The sequence below is a fragment of the Mixophyes fleayi genome, chromosome 1 (genome assembly GCF_038048845.1).
Source record: "Mixophyes fleayi isolate aMixFle1 chromosome 1, aMixFle1.hap1, whole genome shotgun sequence".
NCBI classification, from domain to species: Eukaryota; Metazoa; Chordata; class Amphibia; order Anura; family Limnodynastidae; genus Mixophyes; species Mixophyes fleayi.
Window position 1 is genome coordinate 267,004,545 of NC_134402.1, and position 21,393 is coordinate 267,025,937.

The following is a 21,393-nucleotide window of genomic DNA, read 5'->3' on the forward strand; positions in this document are numbered from 1 at the left end:
TGGAGGTAGTAATACACGAGGAACTGTATGGACAAAGGACACGTGAAGGTAGTCAGTGGTCTGCGGTAGCAAGTTGTACCACTGCTATAGTGAGGAGGAATGTCCAACAGAAACGAGGAGGTGATGAGAGTCAGCGGTCTGCGGATAGCAAGTTGTACCGCTGTCAGAGTGAAGGAATGGAATCCAAGTGGAGGTATCCGGGGAGTCAGTGGTCTGCGTTAGCAAGATGTACCACTGCTATGTGAGAGGATACTGGAACAGGTGAAACTGTAAACAGGAGTCAGTGGTCTGCCACTAGCAAGTTGTACTACTGAATATATATGTGAGGAGGTGCACGGGGAGAGGCTGCAACACAATATATACACGGGCACCTTGACTTTGATCCACAGTAATATGCACAATATAAATGTATAAATGACTGAACAACACTGCCAATATAGAAAGTCTCTTGAAGTAATCCGGCATAAGATAACACAGTCAATGATGGCAGTAGAGTCAGCAGATAGTACACTCCAGAGGAGAACCAACACAGTCCAGCAAGGTATGCAATACACAGCACAGTCAATGGGAAGTATGCATACCGTGGTTCAGGAGAAGGCAGTCAGACAGGAGTGCAGAGATACCTGAAGGGCAGGAGGCCAGCAGGATACAAGTCCCTGGATGGGTGAAGCAGGGGTCTAGCAGGTGCAGCGCACAGGTAGGTAGACCAGCAGGGAACACAGGAAGGCGTGGAGAGCGGATCAGCAGTAGATGGATGAGTAGCGCTGAGAAGTAACAGCAGCGGGTCTCTGCGGGAACACGGAGGTAACCAATAGCAACCAGCAGGTGCCGTAACGATGGGACACCGGAGCAGAGTTGAACTGGAACAGATGATCACGGAGAGTAGCGGGTAGCAATAGTGGCAGCAGACTCAAGGAAACACGGTAGAGTAGACAAGGACTGAAGACTGAAGCGCACAGAGGCAGCGGATAGGAATCAGCTAAACAGTCACGATGAAACACAGACGGGTTGCAGGTTGAAGACTGTAGTGCACGGAGGCAGCGGATAGGAATCAGCTAGCAGTCACAATGATGAAACACAGACGAGTTGCAGGTTGAAGACTGTAGTGCACGGAGGCAGCGGATAGGAATCAGCCAAACAGTCACGATGATGAAACACAGACGAGTTGCAGGTTGAAGCCTGTAGTGCACGGAGGCAGCGGATAGGAATCAGCTGGCAGTCACAAACATGAACAGGTGAGTGGATGTGGTTGAAGCCTATAATGCACGGAGGCAGCGGATAGGCATCAGCTAACAGTCCCAATGATACATGGTAGAGTTGAAGTGATTAGAAGACTGTAGTGCACGGAGGCAGCGGATAGGAATCAGCTCACAGTCACGATGATACAGTAGATGGTAGAAGTGGTATGGGAACCACAGGAGCAGAAGTGGTTTGGAAACCACAGAGGTAGAAGTGGTTTGGAAACCACAGGAATCAGCAGGGCTGAATAGACAAGGAAACACAGGAACACCTTCAGAGACTCATGGGGAATGAGACTCCAAGATCAGGCAACGTGGTATTGACCACAGGTGCTTAATATAGGGAGGTTGCCTGATCTGCCAATTTAGTTAAAGGAACACACACTGGAGGTATAGAAAGGGCTGCGCATGCGCAGTCCCTCAGGATGGAGGACGGCCACGGTTCCTAAATGTCCGGGAAGAAGCACTCACAGTCCGGTGAGTGACAGTACCCCCCCTTTTAAAGGTGGGCACAGAACGCCTGGAACCGGGCTTGTCCGGATTTTTGGAATAAAACTTCTTCAGAAGGGCAGGAGCATTAAGATCTTCAGCTTTGATCCATGAACGCTCTTCAGGACCAAAGCCCTTCCAATGAACGAGGAAACGGAGGACTCCTCGCGAAATTTTTGCATCCAATACCTCAGTAATCTCGAAATCCTCCTCCTGATGAACTTGAACTGGCTGCGGTGCTGAGGAAGGAGTCGAGAAACGGTTGATGATGAGAGGTTTGAGCAAGGACACATGGAAGGCATTGGAGATCCGAAGATTCTTAGGAAGAAGAAGTTTAACACATACTGGATTGATAACTTGAATGATCCTATATGGACCAATAAAACGAGGGGCGAATTTCATAGATGGAACCTTCAAACGAATATTTTTGGTAGATAACCAGACACGATCTCCAATTTTTAGTGGTGGAATAGCCCGCCTCTTCTTATCTGCGAAAGACTTATATTTGTTAGATGTCTTCTTTAAACAGGTTTTGACCTGAGACCAGATATTTTTGAAGGTCTGACAAGCAGTCTCCACAGCAGGAACTTGGGTGGGCGGGAGGGCAGGAAATTCCGGAAAAGACGGATGGTGACCGTAGACCACAAAGAATGGAGTTTTGGATGATGACTCATGGTACATGTTGTTATGGGCGAATTCAGCCCAAGGGAGCAATTCTACCCAGTTGTCTTGGTTGGCTGAAGAGAACATCCTAATAAAAGTCTCAAGATCTTGATTGACTCGTTCCGTTTGTCCGTTAGATTGCGGATGGTAAGACGATGAGAGTGCTAATCGTATGCCCAAGGTTTTACAAAGGGCCCGCCAGAATCTGGAAACGAATTGTACTCCTCTATCTGACACAATCTCAGACGGACATCCATGGATGCGGAAGATTTCTTTAATGAAATGTTCAGCCAGAGTAGACGAGGAAGGTAAACCGGACAGAGGGACGAAATGAGCCATCTTCGAAAATCTGTCTACCACTACCCAAATAGTATTGTGATTCTTACTTGGTGGCAAATCAGTAACGAAATCCATACTAATATGGGTCCAAGGCTTGGACGGAATGGGTAGTGGTCGCAGCAACCCTGCTGGAGTTCTGCGGGAGGATTTGAACTGAGAACATAAATCACAGGAAGCAATAAACTCTTTGACGTCTCTCCTCATTGAAGGCCACCAGTAACTACGAGAGAGAATCTCAAAGGTCTTATGTTCACCGGCGTGTCCAGAAAAACGAGAGGCATGGAACCACGAAAGGATTTTCCTCCTCAGAGTAGGAGGCACGAGGGTCTTCCCAAATGGTAGCATTTTGGTGGATGAAGCAGCCAGAGAAATACATTTGGGGTCTAGAATAGCATGGTTGGGAACCTCTTCTACATCAGAGGACGTCACAAAAGCTCGAGATAGAGCGTCAGCTTTCTTGTTCTTAGCAGCTGGTTTGAAGGTTATAATTAATTCAAAACGGGAAAAGAAAAGAGACCATCTTGCTTGACGAGGGTTCAAGCATTGAGCAGATTGCAAATATGACAAGTTCTTATGATCCGTGAAGATCGTCACCGGATGGCGAGCTCCTTCCAACAAGTATCTCCATTCCTCTAATGCAGCTTTGATGGCCAGCAACTCCTTGTCCCCGATAGTATAGTTTTTCTCTGCGGGCAGAAGACCCCGAGAGTAGAAGGCACAAGGATGTAATTTTTGTTGCTCCGAGCGTTGGGAGAGAATAGCTCCTAAGCCCACATTAGAGGCATCTACTTCTAGGAAGAAGGGGAGTGTCACATCAGGTTGTCGCAGAATGGGAGCAGACGAGAAGGACTCTTTGAGGATTTGAAAGGCTTGGAGAGCCTCAGATGACCATTGCTTAGTATTAGCCCCTTTCCGAGTTAAGGCCACAATGGGAGATGCAATGGATGAGAAGTCTTGAATGAAGCGTCTATAGTAATTGGCAAAACCTAAAAAACGCTGGATGGCACGAAGAGTAGTTGGCTGAGGCCAATGTAGTACAGCATTTACTTTGTCTGGATCCATCTTCAGGCCAACTCCGGAAACTATATACCCCAAGAATGGAATCTGGGGTAACTCGAATGAACATTTTTCCAATTTACAGAACAACGAGTTTTTCCGTAGTCTGGAGAGGACCTCTGCCACATGTTGGTGATGAGAAGGCAGGTCCTGTGAGAAGATCAATATGTCGTCCAGGTAGACAACGACACATACATATAATAAGTCCCGAAAGATCTCATTGATGAAACCCTGGAAAACCGCGGGGGCATTACACAGCCCGAAGGGCATTACTAAATATTCGTAATGCCCATCTCTGGTGTTAAACGCGGTCTTCCATTCGTCACCGGAACGGATTCTAATTAAATTGTAGGCACCACGAAGATCCAACTTAGTAAATATCCGAGCTCCCTTGATGCGATCAAATAGCTCAGTGATCAGCGGAATGGGATACCGATTCTTGATAGTAATGGCGTTGAGTCCACGAAAATCTATACAAGGGCGTAATGATCCATCCTTCTTTTTGACGAAGAAGAACCCAGCTCCAGCGGGAGAGGTGGAAGGTCGAATGAACCCACGCTGGAGATTCTCCTGTATGTACTCAGATGTGGCTTGAGTTTCAGGTAACGAGAGAGGATAGACCCGACCCCTGGGAGGAGTCTTGCCAGGTAGAAGGTCGATCGGACAATCCCAAGAACGATGAGGAGGAAGACGTTCAGACTGAGCTTTATCAAACACATCGGCAAATGAAGCATACTGAGGAGGGAGTCCCGGGGAGGAAGATGAGATGGAAGATTGCTGTACTTTAAGAGGAATAACTTGAGAGAGACAACGATGGTGACATTCAGGCCCCCAAGACGTAACTTGAGGGGTGCGCCAGTCAATCTGGGGAGAGTGACATTGAAGCCATGGAAGGCCTAAGACAATCGGACTTGTCGTAACTGGAAGAATTAAAAACGAAATTTCTTCATGGTGTAGTACACCAATCTGAAGGGTTACTGGAGACGTACTCTGGGTGATGAGACCATTGATGAGACGTGATCCATCTATAGCCGTCACAGTAATGGGTGTTTTTAAAGTGATCACTGGTAGGGACCATTGATTCACTAGTGATTTAGAAATGAAATTTCCTGCTGCTCCGGAATCAATCAATGCCTGTGACTCAAAGGATTTGGTAGCAAAGGAAATCGTAACATCGAAAGCGCAGACTTTAGATTTCATAGACAATGGAGAGGACTCCAGGGACCCTAACTTCACCTCTCCAGAACTAGTTAGGGCCTGGCATTTCCCGATTTCTTAGGGCAAGAACTGAGCATATGTGTGGAATCAGCACAATAGATACAGAGTCTATTCTTTACTCTTCGTTTCCTCTCTTCTAAAGATAATTTGGAACGTCCTATCTCCATGGGAATCACAGAAGGTGAAACTGGACGAAATTGAGGGTTTAAACGAAGAGGTGCTTTAGCAGAAGTTGTTTTCTCAGATTCTCTTTCACGAAATCTCATGTCTACACGATGGCAAAGAGAGATCAAATCTTCTAGTGACGAAGGAAGCTCTTGGGTAGTCAGTGCATCTTTAATTTTATCGGAGAGCCCCTGCCAGAAGGCGGCAACTAATGCTTCAGTATTCCACTGAAGTTCAGAGGCTAAGATCCTAAATTGAATGACATACTGTCCTACTGTATGGGAGCCTTGTCGCAAACGAAGAATGCTGGAAGCAGCGGAGGTCACACGACCTGGTTCATCGAACACACTTCGGAACGTGGAAATGAATTTGGCACTATCTTGTAGAATTGGATCGTTTCTTTCCCACAGAGGGGAGGCCCAAGCCAGGGCTTGTCCAGAAAACAATGAGATAAGATAGGCCACTCTGGAACGATGGGTAGAAAAATTTTGAGGTTGGAGTTCAAAATGGACTGAACATTGGTTAAGGAAACCTCTACAAGTTTTGGGGTCCCCGTCATATTTTGACGGAGTAGGCAGGTGAAGCGTAGGAGCTGTAGACACCTGGGATGGCACTGGGGAAACGGAGGAAAGCACAGGAGCTTCAATACTAGCTGTAACAGTCTGTCCAGATGTTCCTTGGGAGGTTAACGATTGGTAACATTGAAGTAACAGCTGTTGGCGAGCATCCTGTTGCTCCACACGGCTGACCAGATGCTGCAGCATCTCTTTAGCAGTAGGTTCCGTATCTGGGTCTGTCATGGCCTGATCTTACTGTCACGGGCACTAGGAGTCTTTACCCAGGGATCACCAGGTGATAGGCTTACCAGAGCAGTATAGGTGGTAATATGGTACTCTGGTAGCAGGGTGATCACGGAACAGGAAATAGCAGATGATGAGATGCTCAGGAAAGTCTATGACTAGCAGCACTGGCAATATGGAGGTAGTAATACACGAGGAACTGTATGGACAAAGGACACGTGAAGGTAGTCAGTGGTCTGCGGTAGCAAGTTGTACCACTGCTATAGTGAGGAGGAATGTCCAACAGAAACGAGGAGGTGATGAGAGTCAGCGGTCTGCGGATAGCAAGTTGTACCGCTGTCAGAGTGAAGGAATGGAATCCAAGTGGAGGTATCCGGGGAGTCAGTGGTCTGCGTTAGCAAGATGTACCACTGCTATGTGAGAGGATACTGGAACAGGTGAAACTGTAAACAGGAGTCAGTGGTCTGCCACTAGCAAGTTGTACTACTGAATATATATGTGAGGAGGTGCACGGGGAGAGGCTGCAACACAATATATACACGGGCACCTTGACTTTGATCCACAGTAATATGCACAATATAAATGTATAAATGACTGAACAACACTGCCAATATAGAAAGTCTCTTGAAGTAATCCGGCATAAGATAACACAGTCAATGATGGCAGTAGAGTCAGCAGATAGTACACTCCAGAGGAGAACCAACACAGTCCAGCAAGGTATGCAATACACAGCACAGTCAATGGGAAGTATGCATACCGTGGTTCAGGAGAAGGCAGTCAGACAGGAGTGCAGAGATACCTGAAGGGCAGGAGGCCAGCAGGATACAAGTCCCTGGATGGGTGAAGCAGGGGTCTAGCAGGTGCAGCGCACAGGTAGGTAGACCAGCAGGGAACACAGGAAGGCGTGGAGAGCGGATCAGCAGTAGATGGATGAGTAGCGCTGAGAAGTAACAGCAGCGGGTCTCTGCGGGAACACGGAGGTAACCAATAGCAACCAGCAGGTGCCGTAACGATGGGACACCGGAGCAGAGTTGAACTGGAACAGATGATCACGGAGAGTAGCGGGTAGCAATAGTGGCAGCAGACTCAAGGAAACACGGTAGAGTAGACAAGGACTGAAGACTGAAGCGCACAGAGGCAGCGGATAGGAATCAGCTAAACAGTCACGATGAAACACAGACGGGTTGCAGGTTGAAGACTGTAGTGCACGGAGGCAGCGGATAGGAATCAGCTAGCAGTCACAATGATGAAACACAGACGAGTTGCAGGTTGAAGACTGTAGTGCACGGAGGCAGCGGATAGGAATCAGCCAAACAGTCACGATGATGAAACACAGACGAGTTGCAGGTTGAAGCCTGTAGTGCACGGAGGCAGCGGATAGGAATCAGCTGGCAGTCACAAACATGAACAGGTGAGTGGATGTGGTTGAAGCCTATAATGCACGGAGGCAGCGGATAGGCATCAGCTAACAGTCCCAATGATACATGGTAGAGTTGAAGTGATTAGAAGACTGTAGTGCACGGAGGCAGCGGATAGGAATCAGCTCACAGTCACGATGATACAGTAGATGGTAGAAGTGGTATGGGAACCACAGGAGCAGAAGTGGTTTGGAAACCACAGAGGTAGAAGTGGTTTGGAAACCACAGGAATCAGCAGGGCTGAATAGACAAGGAAACACAGGAACACCTTCAGAGACTCATGGGGAATGAGACTCCAAGATCAGGCAACGTGGTATTGACCACAGGTGCTTAATATAGGGAGGTTGCCTGATCTGCCAATTTAGTTAAAGGAACACACACTGGAGGTATAGAAAGGGCTGCGCATGCGCAGTCCCTCAGGATGGAGGACGGCCACGGTTCCTAAATGTCCGGGAAGAAGCACTCACAGTCCGGTGAGTGACACTCGTTCAGAGTACACACTGGAGGGTGGGCAGCTTAGGTATTGCAAAGCAAGTTTGTACATGGGTTTCCAAATGGCCTGCTTTTCTTCCCAGTAAGGAAAGGGACAGTCTGACATTTCCATATCAACTACCTCTTGAAAGTAATCCTCCACCATCCTTTGCATGTTTATACTCATATTGGATGGAGTTATGGGCAAAGTGACACATTTTTTTGAAAAATCCTTCAAACCAGCCCAGATGTTAAATTGTTCTGGTCTGCCCCCTGTGTCTTCCCTGCTTCTTTTTTGGAAATTTAATTTTTTACGAGCAACAGCTTGAGAAAGTGAAGGAGGACACGTCGTCAAGCTGAGGCCCAGTTCAGCGGCCAACTTGCTGAGCAATAGCTCCTTGCAAAAGTTCACATCTCGCTCATTTACAAGTAAAGACTCAATGTAGGTTTTAAACCTTGGATCAAGCACAGTGGCCAAAACGTACTGATCCGAGTTCAAGATCTTAATAACTCGAGGATCACTGTGAAGCGAATTAAGTACTTGATCGACAAGGCCAACATACTTTGCTGAATTGCTTGCTTTCAGCTCCTCCTTCATTTTCTCAAGCTGCTTTTCCAATAGTCTAATTAAAGGAATGACTTGGCTCAAACTAGCAGAGTCTGCACTGACCTCACATGTCACAACTTCAAATGGTTTCAGCACCTTGCACAGCACTGAAAGGATTCCCCACTGTGCAAGAGTGAAATACATCCCCCCTCCTTTCCCAATGTCATGACTTGTGCAATATGCTTGGATGGCTTTGCGCTGTTCCTCCATCCTCTGAAGCATGTACAGGGTGGAATTCCACCGAGTTACCACCTCTTGCTTAAGTTGGTGGCAGGGCAAGTTAAACTGCTCTTGGAGCTGCTGTAATCTCCTACATGCTGTGGCTGAATGCCTGAAATGGCCTGAAATTTTACGGGCCACCGAAAGCATCTCCTGCACCTCACGGTTATTTCGTAGGAAGTACTGCACCACCAAGTTGATGGTGTGAGCAAAACAGCGAATATGTTGGAAATCACCCAGCTGTAATGCTCGCACTATATTGTTGGCGTTATCTGAAATGACATACCCTGGGGAGAGTCCGAGTGGTATAAGCCATGCATCAATCACATCTCTCAGTTTGCGTAACAAATTGACAGCCGTATGCCTGTTAGTGAAGCCGGTGATACAAAGAGTGGCCTGCCTGTGACAAATGTTACGTAGTGGTGTACATGCTGCTGCTGTTCCTGCTGGTGAAGGTGAATGACCAACCCAGTGGGCTGTCACAGTCATATAGTCTTTGGTTTGGCCACTTCCACTTGTCCACATATCTGTGGTTAAGTGAACAGTGGGCAGAATGGCATTTTTCAGCGCAATCTCTACATTTTTACACACTTTTTGGTATAGTTGTGGAATAGCTTTACGGGAGAAATGGTGTCGCGATGGAATTCTGTAACGCGGACACAAAACCTCAATTAACTGTGAAAAACCAGCTGCGTTTATTGTGGAGATTGGACGCAGATCTAACACTAACATTGCAGCCATGGCGTCTGTGATTTGCTTGGCGACTGGGTGACTGCTGTCATATTTGCTTCCCCTCGCAAATGATTGTTTCACAGTTAATTGCTGAAATGTAGGACTGCTCATTTTATTAACCTGCCTCTGGGATGACGATTCACCCCCAGCAGCAGCAACAGCAGCAGCAGGACTAACGCTTTCTTCAGAGGAATCAATAATAGTGCCGGAGTCATCCAGCCTTAAGTGGGATGCCGGGCTAACTCCGAGCGCTACTGAGGATATTGATGAGGATGGTGTGGTGGGTGTATTTTGTAGCCGTCGGTATGTCGGTGAGCGGAGGGTCTTAGTTGATGAGGGAGTGCTTGTATTCTTTTGGGAAGAACTTTCAGCTTTTCCCAACACTTTGCCATGAACTCTCGTTAAATGGCGTAACATAGACGAGGTTCCAAGATGGTTCAGGTCCCTCCCTCGACTGACTGTGGCTTCACATACACTACAAATGGCTATACAATTGTTGTCTGGATTTGGGTAGAAATAATTCCACACATAAGAAGTGGATTTTTTTGTTTTATGCCCAGGCATGACAATGGCCTTTTTCTTGTCACGTGCCAGAACTGCTGCCACTGGTGCAGGACTTACACAAACAACCTCATGACTTTTGACAGCCAGAAATATTAATGCACAATTAGGGAGGACACCCCAAAAGCACTGAGGAATGCTAAAAATTATTTAGTAGATACTGCTGACAGATATGACTTTTGACAGCCAGAAATATTAATGCACAATTAGGGAGGACACCCCAAAAGCACTGAGGAGTGCTAAAAATTATTTAGTAGATACTGCTGACAGATATGACTTTTGACAGCCAGAAATATTAATGCACAATTAGGGAGGACACCCCAAAAGCACTGAGGAGTGCTAAAAATTATTTAGTAGATACTGCTGACAGATATGACTTTTGACAGCCAGAAATATTAATGCACAATTAGGGAGGACACCCCAAAAGCACTGAGGAGTGCTAAAAATTATTTAGTAGATACTGCTGACAGATATGACTTTTGACAGCAAGAAATATTAATGCACAATTAGGGAGGACACCCCAAAAGCACTGAGGTGTGCTAAAAATTATTTAGTAGATACTGCTGACAGAAATGACTTTTGACAGCCAGAAATATTAATGCACAATTAGGGAGGACACCCCAAAAGCACTGAGGAGTGCTAAAAATTATTTAGTAGATACTGCTGACAGATATGACTTTTGACAGCCAGAAATATTAATGCACAATTAGGGAGGACACCCCAAAAGCACTGAGGAGTGCTAAAAATTATTTAGTAGATACTGCTGACAGATATGACTTTTGACAGCCAGAAATATTAATGCACAATTAGGGAGGACACCCCAAAAGCACTGAGGAGTGCTAAAAATTATTTAGTAGATACTGCTGACAGATATGACTTTTGACAGCCAGAAATATTAATGCACAATTAGGGAGGACACCCCAAAAGCACTGAGGAGTGCTAAAAATTATTTAGTAGATACTGCTGACAGATATGACTTTTGACAGCCAGAAATATTAATGCACAATTAGGGAGGACACCCCAAAAGCACTGAGGAGTGCTAAAAATTATTTAGTAGATACTGCTGACAGATATGACTTTTGACAGCCAGAAATATTAATGCACAATTAGGGAGGACACCCCAAAAGCACTGAGGAGTGCTAAAAATTATTTAGTAGATACTGCTGACAGATATGACTTTTGACAGCCAGAAATATTAATGCACAATTATGGGGGACACCCCAAAAGCGCTGGGGAGTGCCAAATATGAAGAAAAAATAATAAACCTCTATCCTCCTCTCTGCACTAGCGATTTTGGTTAGAGCAATTGCAAGAACAATATTGTATTCTCTGTCCCTGCTCTAATTAGCCTATGACTACACCCTGCTCTCTCCCTCTGTCAAATGGCGATGGATTGCTGTGGAGGCGTGTATTTATAAAGTTGAAGTATCGCGAGAACCGAGCCCCGAGATCCGACGACGTCACAATGACGTTCGGCCTCGATTTGGATTCGGAATGGGCGGGAGAGTACCGAGCTGCTCAGCTCGGTACTCGGATACCCAAAGTTCGGGTGGGTTCGGTTCTCGGAGAACCGGACCCGCCCATCTCTACTTATAACACTATAACATCGCAGATATTCCTTCAGGATTTTCCCCAAGCCTCATCTGTGGGACAGGTCGGACAGCTGCTCCCACCCAAATCAAACTTTTAAAACATTTTGAAAGATTTCATTTATTTTGTTGTATAATTAGAAATACATTTCAGAGTGCAGTGTTTATTTGAAAATAATTAACTGAGAGACTTCCTAATATGCACCATTTATACATAGTTAATGTTTATACTTGAGGTATTAAAATAGTTTACAGCTCATATCACAAGCTTGGCATCTTAATGTTCATTGCTTAGGAATGCTGTAACAAATTGAATCTCATAAATGGCAAATTAGATTTTATGCAGTAAGACATGCTTAACATCCAACCACTTTGTTTGAATTAAAATGATGAACGATAAGCTCTGCAATATTTAAACAACTTTCTCCAAGAGTATATATGTGTTCCTGGCAACACTTTTTAATAATGTGTTAATGCAGAAAAACATCCTACTGTCACACTGTTTATATCAAATAAAGTGCTGGGGTCTTGGTAATTACCTCTCTAAATACTAACTTTTAACCTGGTTTGTCATAACACTTAAATAGGAGCCAATGAATGTGTTGATCTACTTACCTTATAACCAGAAACCTTAGGTAATCAAAGTTTATTAGTTGTGTATAATTCTGTATAGTATGCAGAGCTGGACCTAGACCTCTTTAAGCATCATCTCCAGGCTCCCAACATGTAATTTAACTTGTCAGATTTATTTATATTTATAAGTTTGTCATATATTTATTGGACACTGCTATATGGTCATTGACACTTTCCTCTGTGTTTACTTATACAAACATAACTCAAAGCCCAATATTGGATTGTGCCTCCACATTAATGTAACAAAACAGTATCAATACTTTGGTACATTGCTTAAGTTGACTCGTGCACTGACTTATGGGTAATTTAGATCACGTGGCCTGGAACAATTCTAGAAGACAGGGATAGCAGCATTGATAAAAAGAACAATATTTTTTTGTCAAGAGCCACGGCGGTACTCACAGCCGCCGCGGATCGCTTCCTGCGCCCCCTGGCGTCCCGGCCGTCACGACCAGGACGTCATTTCCGGATCCTGCCCGACCGGCTTCTTGTTCTGCGCTGAGTCCCGGCAGTGGAGGAAGCCGTGCGTGCAGTATGGTAAGACCTGTGGCTTGATTAAGCAAGCTTATGTACTAGCCTGTAGGCTAATTAATCCACTTGATATATTAGACAGGGGCTGTGAGTGATTCCAGAGCTAGGCTCTGATTGGCTGACTGTAGTATTTAAGGCAGTGAGGACTGCCCCAGTCTTGCTGACCTGCTCTTATTTGCTACTCCCTGTCCTGTGGATACTCTGTTTGATTCCCTGTGTATGACCCCTGCTTGGATTATTGGACTCTGCCTGTTTTGCTCGTGACCCTAACCCTTCTTGCCTGTACCTTGGACCTTGCTACCGTGCCTGTGACCCCGAACTCTGGCGTATTTATCGATTACCCTGCTTGCCTGTGACCCTTGACCTTGGCTATCGCATTGACTACCCGCTGCCTTCTACCAGTCTCCTGGCCTGCCACTGTGGTCCTGCATTACCAACCCACACTACACTTGGAGCCAAGTCCTGGGGGCATCCGAGTACCGGTGAGCGCATCAAGCTCTAAGGGAAAGGCGGCTGCTATAGGCGAAGATCTCCGTCATTTAGTTCTGTGGGTTGGTGATCAGGGCCAGCAGCCTAACCCCTTCGTACTGTGCTCTCTACAGGCTGATAATTACCTGAAGACATAATTTTACAATCTGTTGAAATATGTATACATGAAAAAATCTATTTTTTATGAACTGCATCTATACTATTAGGATGTAAACAATCCCTCTCCACAAAGGAGGTTCATAAGTGAACCCAAGACTATCAGGCATATTAAAAACAAACTGAGTGGGAGAGTTTTTCCAAGCCTACAAGCCAAGACTGTCTGAACTGAACAACTGGGAGTGATTAATACTTTGACCCTAAACAGCAAAAAATATCATTTAGATTTGAGTAAGGAAATACTAAAGATATACTAATATATCTCTGAAAATTATTTTATTTGGCCTGAACCTCAGATTAAATTGATAATTTAGTATGTCTCTACTTTTTGTTGTACGGCCTCCGAAATAATAAATTTTAATTGCACAGGCTATAGTAAGTACATTTTCATTTAAACTTGACCTGAGCAATTCTTGACAAGATCACGTGGCCATAACAAAATGTCTGTTTAATAAAATTCTTAACTTTCATTGAAAATAATGGACACTGTCCTGCTATTTATATTTCAAAATAATGATTGTTTATTTTACTTTGTGTCAATTTCCCAACTTGCTTAGTGGATTGGACCTTGATGCCATAATTCCATCTTTTGCTATTGTGAAAGTCAAATAAATGGATGAAGCCGTTTCAAATTAATAAACATCGATTTAATTGGCTTTATGTGAAAATATGCGAATAGTACGCTACGGCGTGGAAGGGCTTATTACGCAATAACACTAACGAACACTTCTTAATACATCAACACTCACACATACAATTGTAAATAGTTCACCTTAATAAAGTTCCAGCACATAGTCGTTTATATTCAAATGTAATAGATTTAATAGTTTAACATAATAATATTAAAACCACTTTATTGACATCTAAGGTTCAGAATGTAGAAAATGTATCGTGTTTAGTGTCATACTAATCCACTTTTTACCATCAGACATCCGTTACAATCGGCTAAGCGATCGCACCTTGCGTATGCAAGTTATGGATGATAAAGGATTAATGCTCAAAATGATAATGTGTTTGGAATGCTAATAGGCTGTTTGAACCAGTATTTCGGCAGGCTCCTGAGGGAAGACACGTAGGCAACAGTTGGAGAGTTGTCCTCCACCATTGGAGAGCATTGTTTGAACCGACCTATGACCTGCATTGTACTGGAACGTTCTAAATCCTATTCAATGGAAAATGCTTTTACAATTGTTCTGTTTACTCTATGACATCATAACTGTTTTTTATGTAGCACAAACTTTATATAAACCAGGCACTGTGACCATCATTCAGTCTACTTTGACCACAGGCTTCAGGACTGAATGACTGTTTGCTGGATCCAGTGTGCTGCGTATGTATCGGTTATACTTTATTTTATTTTATTGCGATTTGTTACATCTTGCTAATAAATCTCTTTTGTGCGTTGGAACCACATTGATCGCAGCGGACAATATTTATTGATAGCGACAATACAAACATAACACCAGTTACATCGATCTAAGCAAGAAGAGTATAGTGATTTAGTGGATAGTTTATACTATTTGATGAAGACAGGGCTGCGTTGAGCAAGCACATTTTAAGTGTACCATTAATGATAATGGTGGAGCTGATTTGATGGGTGCATAAGTGGTAATTTTTCATCAATATTTTGCATTTTAAAGCTTGCCACACACATATTTGCCTCCTAAAGATCATCCTGAATGATCAAAATATGAATTTGATTTAACAGGACGGAAGAATACTGTCTGCATGCCAACAGGAAACACGGAAGGAAGAAAGGATCACAATGATTCAACCAGCACAAATTTTTTTAATTAACACATTCATAGCATTTCAAGTGGGGGATGAGACAGCCTGATTATGCCTGTCTTTCATCAAATGTGTGTACTAACTACAATTTACTCAATCTCTTTTGTAAAACTCCAAGCTCAATGGTGAGTGTGGCGGATAAAAGCTTTTTATGTTATACCAACAAGAAACATAGACACTTGAGAATTGTTTGTTTTGGACTGACACAGAAAAACAGAGTATGCCCAATGTGTGCACACAAACTGCCCTCATTCAGTAATCAGACTGGATGGCTACATGTGTGGCCAGCTAGCTGAAGGGCAATATCTATTCCATGCTTTTTTGCTCATTGTGGGGTCTATTTGTCAAGACCCAGGTATTCTGAAGATTTTCTATCACTACCTATTTTCTTTCTTTGGCTGCCCAACGTATCAATAAACACTGCAGCAGCTGGGCGATGCTCCGAAACCCAAACATGGGCTTCCAGTTGATGATCAAATCATAATAATAGTAATAAAAATACCACTATTGAAAAAAATATGCAAAACAATAAAAAGAAAAACTTTATTAAAAATAATACAGGAAAAATGCTTTATTCTGAAAATCAAGCATTTTTTTTTGAATGTTGACCCCCGGCTACCGCCATTCTGAGATATAGGACGGCAGTGGTGGTACTTGTACTGCCATCGCCCATGATAAATAAGTCCACAGAAAAGACTACCAACCAGGGCTTTGGTGAACAGGGAGTTTCCGTTGGATCTAGCACTTTTCGCCTATTAATAAAAAGACCCTGTAGGTGATTATTTCTAAAGCTTTGAACATATGTTTGGTTAATTAAAATTACAAAATATATCATTATTCTATAATAATTAGTTTATCTACTACACAAATGATAGCCTTTCTACTCCTCTCCAGGTGGTTTGTACCGCTGTTAAGTACAATGAATAATTCATTGATGCCTGCACAAGCAAGTCAATATATTTTCTATTACACAGCTTTTTTATTTTTGAAGCAAGTTAGGTTTCTTTGTGCTATTTTACAAGGTAAAAACATAAATAAATCACTAACAACTGGAGACAAAAGACGCTGAAGAGAACTAGGAATGTTCCTCCTGTGGCTCTGGCACTAAGCGGTACTGGAAAACATTTTCTGAATGTCCTTCAAGCTGACTGAAGTGGCTGTTTGAGAGCAAGTGAAGCATGAAACTGGCATGCAGTATAGTCACAATCGCATCCAACAAATATTTACAATTTCAAAGAATTCTATACAATTGCTGATAGAAAGGAAAGCAAACCCTGTCATTGCTGGGAGTCCTGGGAAATGAACGCTCATATTAAAACACTTCTTGGCTTAGATTTCTTAGATTGTGTTGACATTTACCGCTGCCTGCCCTTCCCGATCCTGCTATTGGGAGCAGAAGAATGTGAAACCCTCACCACTGCTTGACAAATAGGGCTGATGATCTTCAACCAGTAGGCGAGGTGTTCAGTTATCTGAAAGTCTTTTATGAAGCAAGTATAATTGCTGGTGCTCACTCCTAGCAAATTACTGGATATTATAAACGGAGGGACATTTTTAAATACTTACCAAGTATATGATAGTTTTGAAATCAAGTAGTACAATTTAGTGAATTTATTCAAAAGCAGGACAAATGAAGAAATGTATGTCCTGCCAATTTAAGTATGTAAACATATTTCACACATGTGAAAGTCATACTTGTTTGTGTAGTTCCTCCTTCATCTGAAACAGCTCGTACTGCTGACCCCTATAACATTAGTCAGCTCACTGAGCCTACTAAGGGTTGCTCATTCATCCTGCTGTAACAACCAATGTGTACCAGCTTTATCAAATCTGTTACTACCATTCAGGGCAATGAGTCCTACACCCTTTACTTCCGAAATCTGGAAAATGGTGCTCATAGCTCAGCATAATGGCAGCTTCACTCAGACCTTTTTAAAACTTTTATGTTGCATCCCAGTGCGCCCAATTCTTGCCATTGACAAGCTCTCAAATTTATCTGCTATTTTAGTAATTGTACACAAATTTCCATGTAGTGTTATTGTAATGATGTAACATCTTGGAAAATGTCAGCTATTATCCTACACAAAAATTACATACAAACTTAGGGTAAAGTGTGCATTCACAATGATACTTTCCTTATGTAAGTACAAATAGATGTGAAGTCCTGGGAAAGACGTCTATGGAAACTATTTGTGGCTAAACACACAGTAGATGGCAATAGTTTTTCTCAGTTACACTTCAACAAGATATAAGCTGCAGTGGCGCACAATTACAGCCAGATGGATACATACACCACCTTTTGTTATAATGGATAAAACACAAGCCATAAGGAGTGAAAATTGAAGTCTACCCAAGATACTTAAAAGTGGCAGAGCAGCCATGCTGTTCTAGTTTAGGCCACTGGTTGAGAATTCAGAAATCCTCAAAAGACAATAAAACTACCCAGTAGGGAACCAATGCAAGTAGAAACCATCATCAACCACCACCTCATAATATTGGATCCTCACTAGCTTTTGTCTCATGTTCATCCGCTGTCTGGCTCATATATCCCTTGTTAGGTCTGTTGTTGATATTTGAGTAGGTGCTATGCTATTTGTATAAACACATGCACTGAGTTTGTGCACTATTGTTCCAAGTATTCCTCATCCTCGTTTTGTACCTGACGTTGCTATTTTGCATAGCTGCCTTCATGTGTGTGTTATTATGTTGACTGTATTCATGCTTCTGTTCATGCTTACTGTACTCATTTACGTCATATCTGTACAAAGAGTTGCCAGCGCTACTGAATCTGTGGCGCCATATAAATAATGTTGGTGATGATAATGGGAAGCGGTGATCATGACGCTACAAATGTCCCGTCTCTGTTACCATATGTACACAGCTTATTAGTGTGTATCTACAATGAATTACACAAAGCTTAACAAACAAAGTATTGCACAAGAAAAACATATGCATTTGATATCTATTAAAATGTAACGGTTGCCTATATATTAGAGACAAATGATACCTTTGCTTCCAACTGGTACATTTCTAAAAACTAGTTGCAAATAGATCCCAATGAGCATCCATTCATTTTTTTTTTTACTTGTGCTTAAAATAACAATATAAATATTTGTTCTTACTAATAAAAAAACTTTCATAGACTAAAGCTGCTAGTCAGTTAACAGCAGTGGAGTGTTTTAACTGAAATAGAATCCTAGGGATCGGAGTGTGACAGCATTCCTCAGTGTAATGGCAGCAACCAGCTGACAGCGGGAGGTAAACTATGAAATAGCTTATGGTATGATATGGTATTTTAAGTCCACTACACTATAACATAAAAAAACATGCATTCTAAATCTAGTTCCTTACATGGTGTTGCAAATAAGGCGGTTGGTATTTTTGCTCACTTTGCTGATGTTTATTAGCAACTTACACTTGTTTGCAGAGAGCTGTGATTTGTACTGTCCCCGAACCAAACGGCAAGTTGACCCTTCTCCATTGCAAACGCCACAGTTATCCTCCTTTGCAGTACTTCCTAGCTGGTGGTCACAACCAACAATCTGCCAACAAAAAGAGAGATGTAATGCTTCAGTTCCCTATTTTCTTTTATGGTGTTGATAATTACTGTCACTAGAGACCTGTAGACCATGCCATGAACCAAGTAGTAACGTGCTTGACTCAAACAGAAAGCCTTATCTGAGCGCTGACACTGAATCAAGACCTGTACATGAAGCAAATGGTTTTGCCAGATCAAATAAAAATACATAGTCTGGCTTTATGGGAAATCACAGGTCTTACTTCATTGGCTTCCTGGGAAATATTATTTGAATGCAAAAGCAGCCTATAGTAAAACAGAACTGAAAGCAAATAAAAAGATGAATACATAAAACACACAGCTGTACATTCACAGTGGCTGATAAATGTAGTTCTAACATGAGGCCGAGTCTCAAGAGTATTTAAATCTAGTGGCTACTGGGAACTTTACATTGGCACTAAATACTCTCCACTCTACATTCTGTTACTTCTAAGTGTATTAGCATTGAACTTGCCATGTGATTTGCTTTTTAATAAAAACAAAACATATTATTTGCATTAATATGTTGGTTTGTTACCCTCTTAGTTGATTTAGACAGTCATCAGCATTTTACTTCGTTTTAAGTAATTCTGCATATTTGATATATTTACAACCTTTGCTTTCTGGAAATACCTATAAACAGCAAGTTATGGAAAATATTTATCTCCCTTGTCAAAGCTAAAAAGCAAATACAAATGTTGCTGATCCTCTCAACAGTAGCTAGAAAATGTGTTCTATAACAATGGATACACAAACAACTTTCTACTCTGCCCCTGTTTAAGAACAAACGATCCTTTATCTTCAGAATGGACGGGCTGGAGGTATCATTACACACACACTGTCTGCGCATATGTGTGGTGAGATGCCACTTCCAGGTGGGGGTGGAGGTGCCTGCAGGGCTTGCACTGGGCATGGGAGGGGTGGCATGCAATTGGCACCACACTTCTCTCTATGGAAAAGAGCAGCATGATTCCTGCTTACTTAAATATATAATAACTATAAATAAACATTATAATAAAATAAGGTAAGGCGTCTTTAGGTGGACCTTTGCTATACACCATTGTTCTGAGAAGCTGTATGTCTCTATTTTGGTTCCACTTACACATGTGAACAGATATTCTCTACCATGGGGTACAATAAAAAAAAAAAAAACCAACAAGCACAGCAACTGGATGGAAGGAAACTTCTTTGCAGAAGAGCAAAGTTGTGACTGATCCAGACCTACATTTAAGAAGCTGGTGGAAAATCTGGTCACCCAGAAATCACATTCAAATGTCAGATTTGTTTATTATAGACTGTCACCCATGCGGTCCCTGAACCAATCAGGTTGTCTATAATTTACGTAAACCCATTATAGAAATAACATCATTAACCCGACAAAGTTTCATCTAAAATGTTCACAAGGTTTAGTGCACCTGTTTTACAGTGCTGCACACTGAATATACGTGTAAGACGGTGTTTTTACAGAAGATTTAATTTCGCTCAGGATTATAGGTGAATCTCGGTGAAGTAGTACATACCTTGTGGATAGCGGGATAGTGACAATTATGTGAAGGACTAAGTGCCAGAACGGCAAAAAAAGAGATTTGGTTTTGCAGACAGGATATTAAAATGAGCTATAAGAACTGAAGTAGAGAAAGACCATATGTGAAGGCATTCAACATTTTGCGGGCGGTGCAGAGCCTTTAAGGTCAAGCCAGACTCAAATTTAACTTTTCCACTAACTTAAACTGCTTTCTTTGCGCTGTCTCCCTGCATAATATAAAGCATGAACATTACTCTGTGTAAGTATATCAATGTATTTAAAATCTTAACATGACATAAATTTGAAATGAAAGGTAGACCCAACGTCTGCTTACTTTCCTGAGTTACATAACAGCCAAATGTGAGTCAAATGAACAGTACATTCGGAGGAAAAAAAGTCTGAATTAATAAAGGGGAGGTCCAAATGTGATAGTAAACAGTGCTCTCAGCTGGTTTTTATTTTTTATTTTTTGTAAAACATGCACATTTTAGTTCCCGTAAAAATTCCACAGTGATCAAGGACATGAAATTGCAGTTTGTAGCATAAAAAGTTATGCTATTTATTTTAGCCATGCTTGCTGACTCTCCCAGAGACTTCCATATCTCTCAACTGTCATGATTTAATTGGGACAGTCCTGATTTGAGGTCTCTGTCATGCTATCAAGATTGGGACAGCTTTGTCCCAATCAGTGGGAAAGTTGGGAGGTGTTTTGTTCACTGTTGGTCTGAAGGAGTTGGGAAGGAAATGGGGCAGCCTAGCTCTTCAAAAGTGCTGCCATGCTCCCATCTTGACATGCCATGACCCCAGCCATCGTGACATGGCCACGATCCCCGTCCTCCGTCTAAATGCTGTCTACCCAAATGTTTAGAAGTATGGACTACAGAAATACTTGGCAATCTCCTGATCTCCAAAGAGAGTTTGGAAATCTCCTGGAAGCTCGGCCATAAAGAGAAGCAGTGGACGGAGCACAGCATGATGATGTCATGACTCTATGCCCGCCATTGAAGAAACACTGGGTAGAAGAATAAGCAAGAAAAAGAGAATGAGGGTGGGTGAGGGCATCTGTGGGTTAGGGGGAGAGAGAAAGTGAGGAAAAGGTAGTGAGAAGGGTTGGGGGGAGAAGGGAGGTGTGACAGGGGCCTGCATTATA

At 42.8% G+C, this 21,393-nt stretch overlaps 1 protein-coding gene across 4 annotated transcripts in view; it reads right to left on the reverse strand.

Annotated features, from left to right (window-relative positions):
• ADAMTSL1 (ADAMTS like 1) overlaps positions 1-21,393 on the reverse strand; it is a 784,967-nt gene that overhangs the window by 145,046 nt on the left and 618,528 nt on the right. For all 4 annotated transcript variants that reach the window (XM_075210866.1, XM_075210846.1, XM_075210837.1 and 1 more), the window contains one exon: positions 18,578-18,704. In XM_075210866.1, the coding sequence (XP_075066967.1) occupies positions 18,578-18,704 (127 nt within the window). The remainder of the gene's footprint in view (positions 1-18,577; positions 18,705-21,393) is intronic.